Below are 16,203 nucleotides of genomic sequence, written 5' to 3' on the forward strand. Positions count from 1 at the left end.
TTTCTGGTGTTGCATAATCTGCATGATACTGTTGTTCTGGGGTTTCCCTGGTTACAGATTCATAATCCAGTTTTGGATTGGAAATCTGTGTCTGTGGTGAGTTGGGGTTGTCGGTGTGCCTTTAGTGAGGTTCCGGTGTTTTCCACCTCTCCTCAGTCGCATGATGTTCCTGATTATTTGGCGGACTTTTATGATGTATTTAGTGAGAATGAGTCTGCGTCTCTGCCTCCTCATAGGAGTTATGACTGTGCAATTGAACTGATCCCGGGGTGTAAATTCCCCAAGGGTCGGCTCTTCAATTTATCTGTACCCGAGCACGAGGCTATGCGATCCTATATTAAGGAGGCATTGGAGAAGGGTCATATTAGACCATCCTCGTCACCCTTGGGTGCCGGTTTTTTTTTGTAGCCAAAAAGGATGGATCATTAAGACCTTGTATTGATTATCGTGCCCTCAACAAAATTTCTGTTGAATATCAGTATCCGTTACCCCTGATTTCTGATCTATTCTCCAGAGTTAAAGGTGCTTGCTGGTTTACCAAGCTTGACCTCAGGGGGCGTATAATCTTATTCGCATTAAGCATGGGGATGAATGGAAGACGGCGTTTAATACTCCGGAGGGACATTTTGAGTACCTGGTGATGCCTTTTGGGCTCACTAATGCCCCTTCTGTCTTCCAGTGCTTCATGAACAATATTTTCCGAGATTTTGTCGATAAATTTTTGATTATCTATCTAGATGATATTTTGATCTTCTCCAAGGATTGGGATTCTCATGTGGAACATATTCGGACTGTGTTCCGGATCTTGAGGGAGAATTCCCTGTATGTCAAGGGATCTAAATGCCTTTTTGGAGTACAGAGGATTTCTGTTTTGGGATTTATTTTGTCCCCGTCAACTATTGAAATGGACCCGGCCAAGGTACAGGCCATTCACGATTGGGTTCAGCCCACTTCTTTGAAGGCCCTCCAGAAGTTTTTGGGTTTTGCTAATTTTTATCGGAAATTTATAGCAAAATTTTCTAGTATTGCCAAGCCATTGACTGATTTGACTAAAAAGGGTGCTGATGTGTTAAATTGGTCTCCGGAGGCTGTTTCTTCTTTTCAGGAGTTGAAGCGAAGATTCACCTCTGCCCCGGTTTTGTGGCAACCTGATGTTTCACTTCCATTCCAGGTAGAGGTGGATGCTTCTGAGATTGGTGCAGGAGCTGTTTTGTCCCAAAAGGATCCTGTAACATCTAAAATGAATCCCTGTGCTTTCTTTTCCCGAAAGTTCTCTCCATCTGAACGTAACTATGATGTGGGGAATAGAGAACTGTTGGCCATGAAATGGGCATTTGAGGAGTGGAGACATTGGTTGGAGGGAGCTAAGCATCAAGTCTTGGTCCTCACTGACCACAAGAATTTGATTTACCTAGAGTCGGCTAAGCGTTTGAACCCTAGACAGGCTAGGTTGGCCTTGTTTTTTACACGTTTTGATTTTGTGGTTTCTTTTCTTCCTGGAACAAAGAATATCAAGGCAGACGCCCTCTCTAGGAGCTTCCTTGCTGATTCTCCTGTGGTGACCAAGCCTGCTACCATCTTAGGCGAAGGGGTAGTTCTTTCTGCCATCTCGCCTGATTTGAGACGTGCTCTGGAAGAGTTCCAGGAGGACAAACCTGAGCGTTGTCCCAGTGGAAAGTTGTATGTTCCTGACCAGTGGAAGAAGAGAGTGATGTCTGAAGTTCATTGCTCTGCTTTGGCTGGTCATCCAGGTATTTTTGGTACTAGAGATCTGGTGAGTCGTTTTTTTGGTGGCCCTCCTTGTCTCGTGATGTCAGGAATTTTGTGCAGTCCTGTGGGACGTGCTCCCGGTCTAAATCGTGTTCTCGCTCTAGTGGTTGTTGATGCTTTTGCCTGTCCCCAAGAGGCCATGGATATTTCAATGGATTTCATCTCTGATATGCCTGTCTCTCAGAGGATGACTGTTATTTGGGTGATTTGTGATAGGTTCTCTAAGATGGTTCATCTTGTACCACTCCCTAAGTTGCCGTCTTCCTCTGAGTTGGTGCCCCTGTTTTTACAACAGGTGGTTCGTTTGCACGGGATTCCTGAGAACATTGTATCTGACAGAGGAGTGCAGTTTGTGTCTAGATTTTGGAGAACTTTCTGTTCCAGGCTGGGAATTCAGTTGTCCTTCTCCTCTGCTTTTCACCCTCAGACCAATGGGCAGACAGAGAGAACAAACCAGACCTTGGAGTCATATTTGAGATGTTTTATTTCTGCTGATCAGGATGATTGGGTTTCATTTTTGCCCTTGGCCGAATTTGCTTTGAATAATAGAGCTAGTTCTGCCACTTTGATGTCACCTTTTTTTTGTAACTTTGGGTTTCATCCTCGATTTTCTTCAGGGCAGGTGGAGCCCTCTGCCTGCCCAGGTGTTGACACTGTGGTGGAGAGAATGCACCAGATCTGGGACCAAGTGGTGGATAAGTTATCTCTCTCCCAGGAGAAGGCCCAGCGGTTTTCCAACCGACATAGGACCATTGGTCCCCAGTTTAAGGTTGGTGATATGGTGTGGTTATCATCAAAAAATATTGCTATGAAGGTGGCTTCTCCTAAGTTTAAGCCTAGATTTATTGGACCTTACAAGATTGTGGAGATTATTAATCCGGTCTCTTTTTGTTTGGCTCTTCCTGTCACATTTAAAATCCATAATGTGTTCCATAAATCTTTGTTGAAGAGGTTTGTTGAACCTGTTGTTCCGGGGGTGGCACCTCCAGACCCTGTATTGGTTGAAGGTAACATGGAGTATGAGGTAGAGAAAGTACTGGATTCCCGTCTGGCTAGACGGAGACTCCAGTATTTGGTTAAGTGGAAGGGTTATGGTCAGGAGGATAATTCCTGGGTCTCCGCCTCTGATATTCATGCCAAACGATTGGTGCGTGCCTTTCATCGGGCTCACCCTGATCGCCCTGGTGGCATAGTTGAGGGTTCGGTGACCCCTCCTCAAAGGGGAGGTACTGTTGTGAGTTCATTTTCCCCTTCATTACTGAGGCCCGAGGAACTCCCTCTTCTGGTAAAGAAAGGTAGTGAGCCTGATTGTCAAACACCTGAGGCTGATGATTGTGACTGGCTGAGTGGAGTTACGGACTGGATATAATGCAGCCGACGCCCTTCTGCCCTGCGGGTGATTTCTCTGTGGGATCCTTGGAGACCAGTCTGAATTCCTGCTCCTCCAAAGCTAAGTTTGCTGCTCGGCCTTTTGCTTTTGTGCTTTGACTTTGTTTTTGCTTTGTTTTTCTGGATTTCTGCCATTCCCTTCTGGGGTGTGCTGAATTCATTTAGCTCTGTCTTCTGAAAATACCTGAGTGCTGATTCAGTTTTTGAAGCCTAGCTGCTTCAGGGCCTTTTCCATATCAGCTGGTTGGCTTATGTTTTTGATAGGGTTTTGGCAGATTGCAGACAGCAGCCTTCCTGTCCTTTCCTGTCTAGGTAGTTTTGTGGCCCCGTCTTTGCTCAGTCTATCTTTCTGTCTGTGTTAGTGTTTTCATCTTGCTTCACCGTCATTATATGTTGGGGGCTGCCTATTGCTTTGGGGTCTGCTCTGGGGCAGTTTAGATTTCCCCTTTCTTTCTTTAGGCCTATGTATTTCTCCGGCTGTGATCGAGGGGTCTAGGGCATCGTAGGAACCCCCCACGGCTACTGCTAGTTGTGTTGATAGGTTCAGGGGTCTGCAATCTGATAGTTGCTAACTTCTCTGGTTTTCTGGACTCAGCTTGTATTTCTGCTTTTGCCTCCTACGGTGACTCATTCATAACAGGGGAGTTAGTTTTCCTCTTTTCTTACTTTAGGCTTATTTAGCTCTCCGGTTGTGACAAGGCATCCAGGACCACCGTAGGCACGCTCCACGACTGCTTCTAGTTGTGTGTTAAGATTAGGGCTCTGCAGTCTGCATAGTTACCAACCTCTCTGGTTTTCTGAGACTTAGCGTGTGTTGCTTTTTTCCTCCTCGGTGACCCATTCATAACAGGAGGGCATTTGAAATTGGTAGTGCAGATTTCACTGGATTTCTTTTGTGGTGTGAAGAGCCATAGCGCTTTTCGAGAGCCTTTGTGCTACCAGTAATGTAGATGTGGTCAAAAGTAAACACATCTAGGCCCTTAGACAAGGGGATGGTTTGTATGGCAGCTGACGGGTCTAATCAATGCCCCAAAGTATTACATGTATGTGAACCATACTTTGATAGTGTAATTGCTTTACCTCCATTTTTCTCTTATCTTTTTCTGTGGGTTTGCAGAATGCATCGACCATAGATAGTATTAAAGCCATATCGTGTCTTTCCATCATGGAAAGGTTGTGTGTCTGAAGACCACAGAACCATATGGTGTTAGGGTTGGTGTATTGCACTAAATAAAATAATAATAAAGTGCAATCGCAACGCAGGTTCCACCGCACAGAAATGTTACCTGCTGTTAGTGAGAACAATGATGGAACAAGACAGCGAGCATTACCTTAAGCACACTGTTTTTTATGTCACTCAGTGTGAATGGAACACAGAGTACCTAGCTCAGTTACTTCACTGAGAGATACAGTACGGCACTAAGTATGCTAAGTACTGTTACCCTGTTAAACGGCACAGGGAAGTTAGCACATGGCTTGGGCTTGCTCTGGCAACTAAACCGTGCTAACGGCACACACAAATTAGGCAGATGCAGAGCCAAGAGAAAGAGTTATTATGACGCTAGGTACAATACCCTGTTGACTTCACAGAGAAGTACAGCACAAAGGTTGAGCTAACTCTGTAACTGAACTGTGCTAATCGCACACTAGAACGAAGCAGATGCAAAGCCAAGTGGCTAGTTACCCCAGTCCTGATGCTGCTGAACCTGTGCCTGACCGGCACTCTAAGCATGTAGCAGACTAGATACTCTGGCGTAGAACCATGGGTATGAAACTGCATAGGTGTGCTACCTGCCTGTCAATGTGTACAATCTAAGCACATAGATGGACACACACACTTGCAGACAGAGTGGTAGAGTATCCACCCACATACACTAAACATAAATAACAATAACGTGCCGTCATGCACTGCTGAGAGCCTTTTATATGCTGGGCTCCACCCCAAACACTCACACCCAGTCGGTCGAGGCATCGCCCATGGGAAAATCCAGAGCTGCCACATCAAGAGAGCAGCTAATGTCCAACCAACAATAGGAAGACGCTAAATCACGGACACACTCAGTAATGTGATCTCTGGACTTAAGACTTAAGACTCTGGAGCGCAAGGCTGCACCTGTATATCACTGGTTACCATAGCCTTAGCTTAACATACATGCTAGGGAGGCTGTCAGTGCATTTGGGGCAGGCCAAGTGCATCAGTCTTTATCACTCCCCACTATCATGATCCAGGCTGGATTTTGGCCTTGTCTCTCCTTTCCCGATCTCGTCATGTCAAGGGTTAATTTTCCCTGCCTACTTCCTGTACCCGGTCTGCTATATCTCTGTGCTGCAACCTGTGTGCAGTGCCAGTTATATTGCTTGCCTTTGGCATGTGTAGCTGGCTCTGGTGAGTTCCTGATCTGTCCTGCTGCGTACATCTGACTCTACCCATGTCTGTTGACCTTCCTCCTAACCGCCCCTGCTCCTAATTTCCCTGTGTGTTTTGATTCCCCGGCATTTGACTTTGGCTCATGACTGTCCCTGACCTAATCTGTCTCTCCCTTGTGATACCTCTGCTTTTGACCGGCACTGACCTTTTGCTCTCTCTACTGACTCTTTGTTTTGGATTCCCCAATTGTACTATGCTACTTCTGGTATTGACGCGGTTCTCTGACTATTCCGCTGCCACCTAGTGGTTGCTTTGCTGTAATTCTGCTGGTCTGCTTCATTGCTGGATATTCAGCCCATTCTCGTCTCTGCTGCCATCTAGTGGAGTTTTTGCTACTCTGCAATTAACCCTCAGTATTACAGCATGACACCCAACCTCTGCCCACCTCACCTCCTGTCCTTGATTCACAGCTCTGCCATCTGCTGCATGAGACGTTTGGCTATCAGAGAACTGAGCTGTCAATCACAGAGACAAAAGTGGTGCTGGTGGACAGTAATAAAAATACCAATATACTTACTGTTCATCAGTCTGTCCCAATGCATCTCCAGCCTCATTAGCATATGTCTTTAGAGTAGTATTTCTCAACACTGGGTCCAAACAGGTGTCCATTACCTTTTATTTATAAGATCTACATAGCCATATATTCTATGATTCAGCAAAATAGATGCACCTGTAAAAGGCTAACCGAACATTTTGAGTAATTTGCATCCTGAATCATAATTCAATTCTACTATAAGGTCTCGTGAGTCAAGTTAGTGATGTTTCTGAGTAAGAAACCTCAACACAGCCTGAAAGTCTATGGGATTTCTGGTAAAAGAGCACCTAAGTAGTTCCAAACAGTTAGTGATGTATTTATATGTTTTAGGTTGATTTTGGATTTGCAAAGAAAATATTTCCCGGACAAAAAACATGGACATTTTGTGGAACACCAGAATATGTGGCTCCAGAAGTCATTTTAAATAAAGGTCACAGCTTTAGTGTGGATTTCTGGTCCCTCGGAATACTACTTTATGAATTGCTCACTGGAAGGTACATTATTTTTAATTTTTATATTTTACATTGCTAAATACCTATACAACCAGTTGTGAAATGTATTGTCTCTTATGGGGTTTATATCCTTTCCCTGTATATAATTGTTTTCCCTAGTAGGTGACATATGTAGATAGTTTATATTGAATAATGAAATTAAGGAATTTCTCCAAGCAAAATACAGCCTTTTAAAAAGACTATAAATCAGAGCTTAGGGCAAATCTAAATTGAAGAAATTACCAAAATCAATGGCAGAACAATATACTAAGCTGGTATTTCATTTTCCCAGTATTTTCATGTATCAAATTCAAATCTAATATTTATAGGGATCATCAGTGACATTATACACAGGAGCTTTGTATATAGTGTAATTGTACAGGTAATACAGTGATCACTAGTGACATTATACACAGGAGCTCTGTATACAGTGTATAGTGCACAGATAATAGTGGTCACTAGTGACATTATACACAGGAGCTCTGTAGATAGTATATACTGTATAGTGTAAGCTTACAGTGATCACTAGTGACATTACACACAGGAACTCTGTATAAAGTGTAATTGTACAGGTAATACTGTGATCACCAATGACATAATTAATACACAGGAGCTCTGTATATAGTATATAGCATATAGAGTACAGATAAATCCAGTGTCTCACCAGTGATGTCTCCAATTGAAGTCATTCCTTTTATTTCTTATCTGGAGCAGACCCGCTATGACTTCTTTTTATTCTTCTCTGTGGAATGTAACAGACAGACATCCACTCTTCCCAGTTTACCCCACACTTATACACTACACCAGGTGAAGAAGAGAAGTGCCATAATGCCTTTCTGGGGCCCTACACAGTGGCACTACCTTTCTGACTATTACAGGCAGAGTACAGTCGTAAAACTTAACATTTATGCCATCATGGTTAAAACAAGGTATCAAAAAATACAGGAGCCCATATATTGGTCTACACATTTCAGGAGATATGCCTTATTTATGGCCAACAGTTTGCCATGCATAAGGCATAATTGCTGAAACATGTAGGCCTGTTCATTGGCTCATGTATTTTTGATACCTTATCTTAAACATGATGGAATAAGCACTTTATGGGATTTTCTTTGGATTGCTGGACTTTTTCTAAGTTTGGTATTTAGTTTGATGGCCAATTTCTATGACAGGTTATCAATAGCAACTGGTGGGTGTCCAACACCCAGCACTCTAAAGGATCAGCTGTTACCAGTTCCAGCAGTAGCTGAATGAAAACAGTGTAGAGTGAAACACCATCATGCCATACACCATGTAGTGGCCGCTCCCGTGTACTGCAGATCATTTCCTATTCACATGAATAGGAATGAGTTTTGACAGTAAATATATGTTTCCTGAGATTAGGGAAGATGTAGCCAATTCCTTATCCAGCCCATTCTTATAATCTACATTTACCGTCAGTAAATATATCTATTAGGCTATATTTACATAACCTTATATTTGGTCCAACTGCTGTCAGTGGAAAATAGAGACAGCAATAGTACCAATGTTGTTAATTCGGGCTGTTCAGTTGATTTTTACACCGACCTAATGTCCACATTAAAAAAAATGCTTTGTGCTCTATAACATTCTGTATTTTGGATGAGACTCACCCATTCAAGTCTATGGGTGCTCAAAATAAAAAATCAGATCCCATTTCGATCATGTTTATCTGACTTGTATGGATCCATTATCATTATTAACATAGAAAACTGTACTTGGTTTTGCAAATGTTATTTATTGCTATTGTATGAAAATTAATGCCATACAGATGGCATATGGATGACAATACTGATGAAAAGTCAACCATTAATGATTTATTATTTTAAACCCTCATGTGAACTTTATACTGTAAAGATCACCAAATCCAGTTTTCATAGGAGGCATCATCTTTGGTTGAGTAGAGTTGGATTCTTTCCTTGTTCTAGAGATCTGCACTGCATTGTAATGACAGTTTTCCCGGGAAGCTCTGAGCACATGTCCAACAATAAACATTATATTAGCTGAAAGTTTTCCTTGTTTAGTCCCATTTTCCATGGTGACCGAAGGAAAGTGTTTTCTTTACATGTTTCTGCAGCTGACTTGAGATCTTAACAACATAGTTCTGTTTTTGTTATTATATATATCTTTGGGAGGATTATTTTTCATGTGTAATATGTGTAACATAACATATCTGGCATATTTCTCTCCAGCCCTCCTTTTACTGGGCCAGACCAGATGATGATCTACAATTTAATTCTCCAAGGTATTGAGAAAGTCGAATTTCATAGAAAAATAGCTAGACGGCCTGAAGACCTGATCCGACGCCTGTGCAGGTATTGTAGATTTTATCTTACAGAATTGTAAGCAAATATTAGGCCGTAATAGTTGGTGAAAATGTGCAAATATTACAGACATGACTTTACGCATTATACCAGTTGTAGTCTACACTATTGGCCCTATTCATTATTGCATTTGTGCCTGTTTTCTGCTGAGTTTTTAGTATTTTGCGCCTTTTTTGTGTGCCATATTCATTTTTTATTGCTCCTACTTATTTTTTTATGTGCTTGTCTGTTTTTTTTTTTAGTTTGCAACTGTACTCGGAATTTAGATGTTTTTAACATTTAGGACTTTTCTAAAAGTCGCAAATTTGGTGCAAATATGCACCAATTCCCCCCATAAATGACACAGAGTCATTTAATGTCAAATTCAGATGCAGCTTTTCCATCGATATAACTAATTTTTGCATTTAAAAGTCACAAAAACGGGTTAAAGAAAAAACTGAAAGATCTTTTTTTTTTTTTCCAAGATTCATGAACCACGTGCACCACTTTGATTTTGGTGCAAAAAATGACAACAAATGCCAAAATACAAAACAAGAAATGTGACTTAAAAAAAGATCACAAATGATGAATTGGGTTATGTTTTGGTACCGCCAAGCATGACTCTACTTCCCTTATATTCAATTTGTGCATATGATTATTAATCCACCTGTATGGACAGTAAGGTCCGTATGGTGACAACTGGATTACAGTTCTACGCTATAACACCCATATACCCGATTTTATATAGAGATACACAGACCATTAGGAATTTTTTAAACTTTTATAATTGAAAATATATAAATTAGAAAAAGTATAAACTTAGAAAGACCAAAGTGACAAATTCAGAAATCCCAAAACATATTACTCCACATCTACAAAGACTATTGAATGACCCGGTTTCATCAGTCTGCAGTCAAAACCAGGCCCATACATTCAACATATTTAATTGAAATCACCATAAAGACCCATCTAGTGCAAATAATAACACCAAAAGGTTACAGAGTGCAACATTTGGAAACAATACAAAAGGAAAACTATAATAGCTATATTAAAGAGAGGCTTACAAAATAGCCTGGCTGCTATGTGCTAACTTCTAAGTCTACACAATGTGGACGTGTTTGGCAGCCACATAGTCACTGACCACAAATATTTAGTATGCAAGTGCAGCTGTCTGATGAAATGTAGAGGAGGGACCAAACGTAGGACGTTATCTATGCAAGCTGAAGAGAACGCCAATGTGTCTATGCTACGGAAAGTCATCCAGGGCTACAAGTCAATTTGTACAATTACATGCAAATAATTGCCCTCTAAGATGCCAAGGGCCATAATTACAAACATATAATTGTGGATATTTTCCACGACATCTTACACAGGAATAGTGGCACTGAAATCACTGAATGGCTGCCATGTAATAATACAGCTCCCATGTAGGAGCAACTATACGGGAAATGTTGGGTCAAAATCAATAATTGCTCACTTGGGATTAAAGAATTAAGACCCGGGGTGATCAACTCATTGCCGCAGCAGGTCCAGCTTTTTTAACCCCTGAATTTTGAAAGGGTTTGTAACAGTTTATTAACCAGGTCAAGACCATGACATTTACCGCAGGTCCTGAACAGGAACATTTTTTTTCACACATGTGGTTTAAACAGCTGAAACATTTTTTTCTCATTCAGATATTGAAACAATTCGCAACTTTTTATGACACATGGGGCATATTTTTTTGGTTTTTTTCACAATTTTCTTTACAGCTCCAAAGGAACACTGAAACACATTTTAAAATTTGCCCTCCCCTTTCCATAACAATTATTTTTATTTATCAGACACATTTTTTTTTTTTACTAAGGCAGGATTAGTAGCAATTTTTTGGATTGACGGTACATTTTGTCTTTTATTTATTTTTTCTTACCATTTATTTATTTTTCATTTATTTCATACATATATTTTCATAAAAGACCTTTGGGTGAATGTCAACATTTAAATCCTTTTCTTTAACCTGATTTCCGCTGTAACGGGGGCTGATATATTAGCCCCAGATATAATGGAAATTCAGCCTTTTGGCTGTATAGCAGAATTGACGGGGTCTCTCTAAGACCCAGCAGGTCCTGCTCCTTCTCTACAACCAAAGATCACATGACCACTGGATCTGGAGAAGGAAATGCCTTTAACGCTTCCCTTACTATATACACAGTGCTTGTTTTGCACCATGTATACAGCAACTGGGAAGGCAGAGACGATAATACACCATCTCTGCCTTCTCAATGGGTAGTATGACTGTGTCTCACAGCTGGTTTCCTACTGCCACAAGATCACATGCAGATTCTTTAATATGCAGTCTAGTTTTAGAACATCACTGCAGAGTAGACCGCAGATCATCCAGATGTTTATATTCCATGGGCGGTCTGGAACACTTTTTCTTCATAAATACATGCAATTGGGGCTAAAGATCATTTATGCAGTTGGCTTTATTTAACAACTTTGCCTTGTTTTCCTGCTGTAGCCTCTGTATTGCACTGTCAGTTGCAGACTGCAAAATGAGTTATTTGAGCCTCTGCCAGTCGGCTTGCTATGACATCCACAGCGATGGTGGTCGCTAACAACAGACGCGCTGCTCAAACTATTTTGCCTTCACACAGCATTCAGGCAATTTTCCATAGCCATCCTACAAGCACTCTATTGTACCTCTTTGAACCAGTACCATTCTAGAGATTATTCTGATGAAGGTGCAGTGGCAGACCGAAAACGTTCAATAAGTTATTTTTGTCTGAATGCAAAAATAAATGGAACTTTCTTTTTTTCACTATTTGAGTGCCGTGTTTTTTCATATTATTTCTTCCTGAGTCATTATGACTATTGGCCCCACTAGCACTAGGCCCAACTCTGCAACATCCCTTCTTATCCAAGGGCACAGTCCTTAAGGTTCCTGACCTGGCCGGCTCATTGGGTTGTCCAACCCCCCTCCCCAAACGTTGATCCTCACGATCAGGACATAGTCCATGATGAGTACAGTCCCTTCTCCCCATCAGTTCATAGAACTGGGACACAGTCCTTTTCTTCAATCATGCACATCTCATCGGGTTATCTGTGGTGGGTTGTGGCGCTGGTGCTGGTGTTGTCTTTCAAAGTCAGCCTCCTCCCACTTTTCAACTTCTTTGCTGCTGATGGGGCAGATGATACCCGCCGTGTACCAGCCTTTGTGGCACCACACTTTGCAGAACTGGATTTTCCCGCCTACGTAAAAACTGTGCAGGCAGTATGGCAGAGTGTCCCTCTTCACCATAGCCTGGTTAACATACACCTCATGCCCGTTCCCTCATTCCTTTATGAAACTAAAGACCTTGATGTAGTTAAAATTAACCACCCAACCCTCCGTGCACTATTCCTCGAACAGGACTTACTTTGGGTCTGCGAACCACTCCTGGGCCAGTGCCTCCGCTCTCATCCGCTCCGCCACAACATTTGGCATCTCCTGCAGTCATAGTATACCTCTGGATGTCACCCTCACAGTGGTTGGGGGGTCCAACCTCCCTTTGTTCTAGTCCAACCCCTCGGGCTGATTCTGCTTTGGATGTATGGGTGCAGGGTTCAGGGCTCCCCTCTCTTCAGCCTCTTCTCATACATGTCCCTCTCATTCTCCCAGGGGCAATGGGGTTGGCATAACAGGATCAGAGTGACCTGGTAAGGGAAGGTCCTCCAGTGCCGAAATCTGGTCTTCTGCAGGCATCCGGCTTCAGTACAGTAACCAGATCTCATGTTGATACAGGCCCACCGTCAGTTGTGAGACCGTCTACCACTAAACGGATATAGGCAGCGGCATCCCCTGGCCTTTGGTTTCATCTGCCGATGGTTCTCCTCCTGCTTCGGCCCTGGGAGTTGTGAGATGAATAATCTCTTTATTAGAGGAAGTATCCATCGTCTCTGCTCTGCTATTCCTTTTGCATCCCTGCAGTGTCATCTCAGGCATCTGCTGCGGTCCTGTGCTGTAAGCAAAATGGCGCTGGCCAGGTACTCACCGCATGCTGCCCGCCTAATTGGATCCGCCCTTTTTGGGGCAGTACTACTGATGTGACCACCATCTCTTCTGTCAATCCCACACTTCCACCTCTGGGCACACCTCTGTCACTTGACGCTTCTCACTTGATGGATCGTGCCTCCTTCCATTACGCTCCACCTCTTCTGGATTGGATATTGACTTCAGCAAACCTTTTCCTTGAGGTTATCACTCCAGTGAGCTGGTCACCTTGTCTTCACACCTTCAGATGCTGTCCACTCCCACAATGGGCAGAACCTCCCCGCTTCGGACCACCAAATGTTGCCATCTTGGGACTCACACTGTTGTATGCCATCTTGGGGTTCGTGTCCTCATCCGACATCTTGGAGTTTGTACCGCTGTCCACCATCTTGTCTGCTTTTAAGGTAATAGGTTCTCTGTTTTCCTTGTTTGCAAGGTTCTGACCTTGGGGGGCTCAAGGTTGGTGCTGTGGGCCGATTCTGACTTTTCTTCAACCTGAAACACCACTTGTAAACTGATATTTTTATCTCTTGTGTTGTGCTGTTGCTTACGCTCTGCTCTTACTTGTAGTCTGGAAGCCTCTGCTACATCTTTGTCCTTGGGATCATGATCAGTAACACATATACCAGGAGACGTTTGGTCCGGATCAACCAGTGTTACAGTACAGTTCAGATACACTCGGCTGTGGCATGCAGTATGGAGCAGAGCCCCCTCCAGTTGTTGTTCCCATTAAACAGTATGTTACAAGGTCTTGCCTCCGGTGTGCCTGAACTGTCCGGCAACCCAGGTGTCCTGAGGCATGCCACCATTCCTTCTTACTCTTTCCTGACTGGCCTCTTCCTCTTAGGAGAGAATGAGATAAGTACTCCAATGCCTACTCTGGGTCATAGGCCCCAGACTATCCAGGGGTCTGCACTAGCCTTCCTATAAATTCTGATGCTGTTTGAAAGCTTGGTACTTTTAAGGCCCTTTACAGATAGTATGTGAACTTACCTTGAATCTTTCACTAACACTGTCTGAGACTCTTTTTCATGAAGTGCTTCCCCTTTTTGTTTTGTCTATAACCCCTCCCAGTATGTGGGCTATTCCCAAACCATTTAACTCTATCTTACCCAGTGTGCACTAGTTATATTCTTACAGCCTTCCACTTGTTCACTTATTGGACAGCCCTCCCCACTTCCTGGGGACGGCCTTGAGGTTAAACCTCTAAAACCTCCAGTAAACTGATATAAAGGATAAAATAAACATATATATACATAGATATATATATCTATATATATAGATATATATACACCATATTTTTTGGATTATAAGAAGCACTTTTTTCCCCCAAATTTGGGGGGGAAAATGGGGGTGCATCTTATAATGTGGATATACCTTATTGGTGCTGCAGCTGCGGGTGTATGGTGCTGCTATCCCACTGTGTCCTCGGTGCTTGCTGACGGGCTGTGTCCGCAGTGTTTTCCACTGCACTCTGTCTGGTGCTGCGGGGGGCTCTGCCGAGATCTCATCTCCCGAGATCTTGGTGCTGAAATCTCCATCTATGCATGAGCCACCTCCTGGCGGCCATTTTCCCGGAGTCCACCACACAGGAAAGCGTGGACGAACTGCGGGAGGCTCTGGCCTTTCAAGAAATGTCAGCAGAGCCACCCTCAGCACCAGACAGAGTGCAACGGCAAGCACCAGGGATACAGCGAAGCGGCAGCACCCGGCTGCATCGGGGACAGAACGCGGCGGCAGCATTGGGGACAGAGCGCAGCAGCAAGCACCGGGGACAGAGCGCAGCAGCAAGTACCAGGGACACAGCACAGTAGTAGCACCAGGGAAAGAGAGCAGCGGCAGCATCAGGGACAGAGTGCAATGGTAGCACCGAGGACAGAGTGCAGTGGCAGCAAAGTTTGGGGTGCGTCTTATAATCCGGAGCATCTTATAATCCGAAAAATATGGTGTGTGTATATATATATATATATATATATATATATAAAAAAAAATTTAACAAAATTCATCCCTCTTGACGCATGTTCTTGAGCTACTGTTCACCCTCTTACATATTACCCTATAGAAAAACTTTGCTCACCACAACTAAATCAATAAAACATATAATTTTATTTGATAATAACAATTAAAATTGTGATAATGAATAATATAAAGAAGTGGTGAACAATACCAAAGAAAGAGTGAGGCACCACCAACCGAAGGCAAGTTGTATCAAAAAGGAATATTGCACGCCACCACAAATAAATAGACCTTGTGAGTGACCAATTACTAAGTAATGCCAGATTGGACAGAGTCACTAAATGAAGCCGCACAAGGAGATAGTAACAAGATGACGTAGTGGAAATAACAATATAACAATAATTACCTCAGGTCTGATGGTGCTACGGCCCCTACACGTGTTTCGGCTGCGTGTGCCTTCTTCCGGGGGAGTCTTACATATGCAGAATGCTCAATTCTACTTGTAATAATCCTACAGAAACATCAAAATGATCTTTTTTCTCTAGATATTGGTCATCCTTGTGGGACTTACATTCATTTTTTCTTATATTTTGCAGACAAAATCCTGCGGAAAGACTTGGAAACATGAAAAATGGAATAGCTGACATTAAAAAGCACAGGTCTGACACTGACAAATTTTACTTTTTATACAGTAATTGTACTTGCTTCATTGTTAACCTAAAATCATGTAACTAAGTGCCAACTTCCTAAATACACTTCTGTATCAACTCTTCAGAGCTCTGTAGATCTCTGCTTGCAGTCATTTCAAAATAATCTTCATGCTTCTTTCCAGTGGTCATAAGATGATCACAAAGACGCTTGGCGTGTCAGAAGAAACAAGTCCTGCAACTGACAGCCGATTTTAAAACCCATGAGGAATAGGCAAAGAAAGTTTATGAGAACATAGTAAAAATTTTCATTATAAAATGAATACCATATGTATCCTCTTCTGTAAATTAATCTTTCTGTGGATATCAAGGAGCTGACATCACCGGAAGCCGCAGAATAGGAATGGTCTATGACTGCCCTCAGTCGGCAGAGACCAGCATCAGGCAGAACAGACAGGTAGTTTGCAATTACATGCCTGTTAGTTCTTCACACAATAAAAAATGCCAAAGTTCTGGATAACCTCTTTAATAAAAGCTGTATAAATCTGCATGCAGAATCATCCCCCTAGTAGGAGACATAGACAGCCAGATTGGTATAATTTAGCTCCAGTCTTCAAATTAAGTTAGTCGGGGAAAAAACTCAAATTGATTAGA

The 16,203-nt window shown here is 42.6% G+C and overlaps 1 protein-coding gene across 1 annotated transcript in view; it reads left to right on the forward strand.

Moving 5' to 3' along the window:
• PRKG2 (protein kinase cGMP-dependent 2) overlaps window positions 1-16,203 on the forward strand; it is a 123,802-nt gene that overhangs the window by 89,345 nt on the left and 18,254 nt on the right. The window contains exons 14-16 of the mRNA XM_073542978.1: window positions 6,453-6,616; window positions 8,824-8,946; window positions 15,499-15,561. Of these exons, the coding sequence (XP_073399079.1) occupies window positions 6,453-6,616; window positions 8,824-8,946; window positions 15,499-15,561 (350 nt within the window). The remainder of the gene's footprint in view (window positions 1-6,452; window positions 6,617-8,823; window positions 8,947-15,498; window positions 15,562-16,203) is intronic.

The sequence above is a fragment of the Dendrobates tinctorius genome, unplaced genomic scaffold (genome assembly GCF_039654945.1).
Source record: "Dendrobates tinctorius isolate UK_male_01 unplaced genomic scaffold, ASM3965494v1 ptg000011l, whole genome shotgun sequence".
NCBI lineage: Eukaryota > Metazoa > Chordata > Amphibia > Anura > Dendrobatidae > Dendrobates > Dendrobates tinctorius.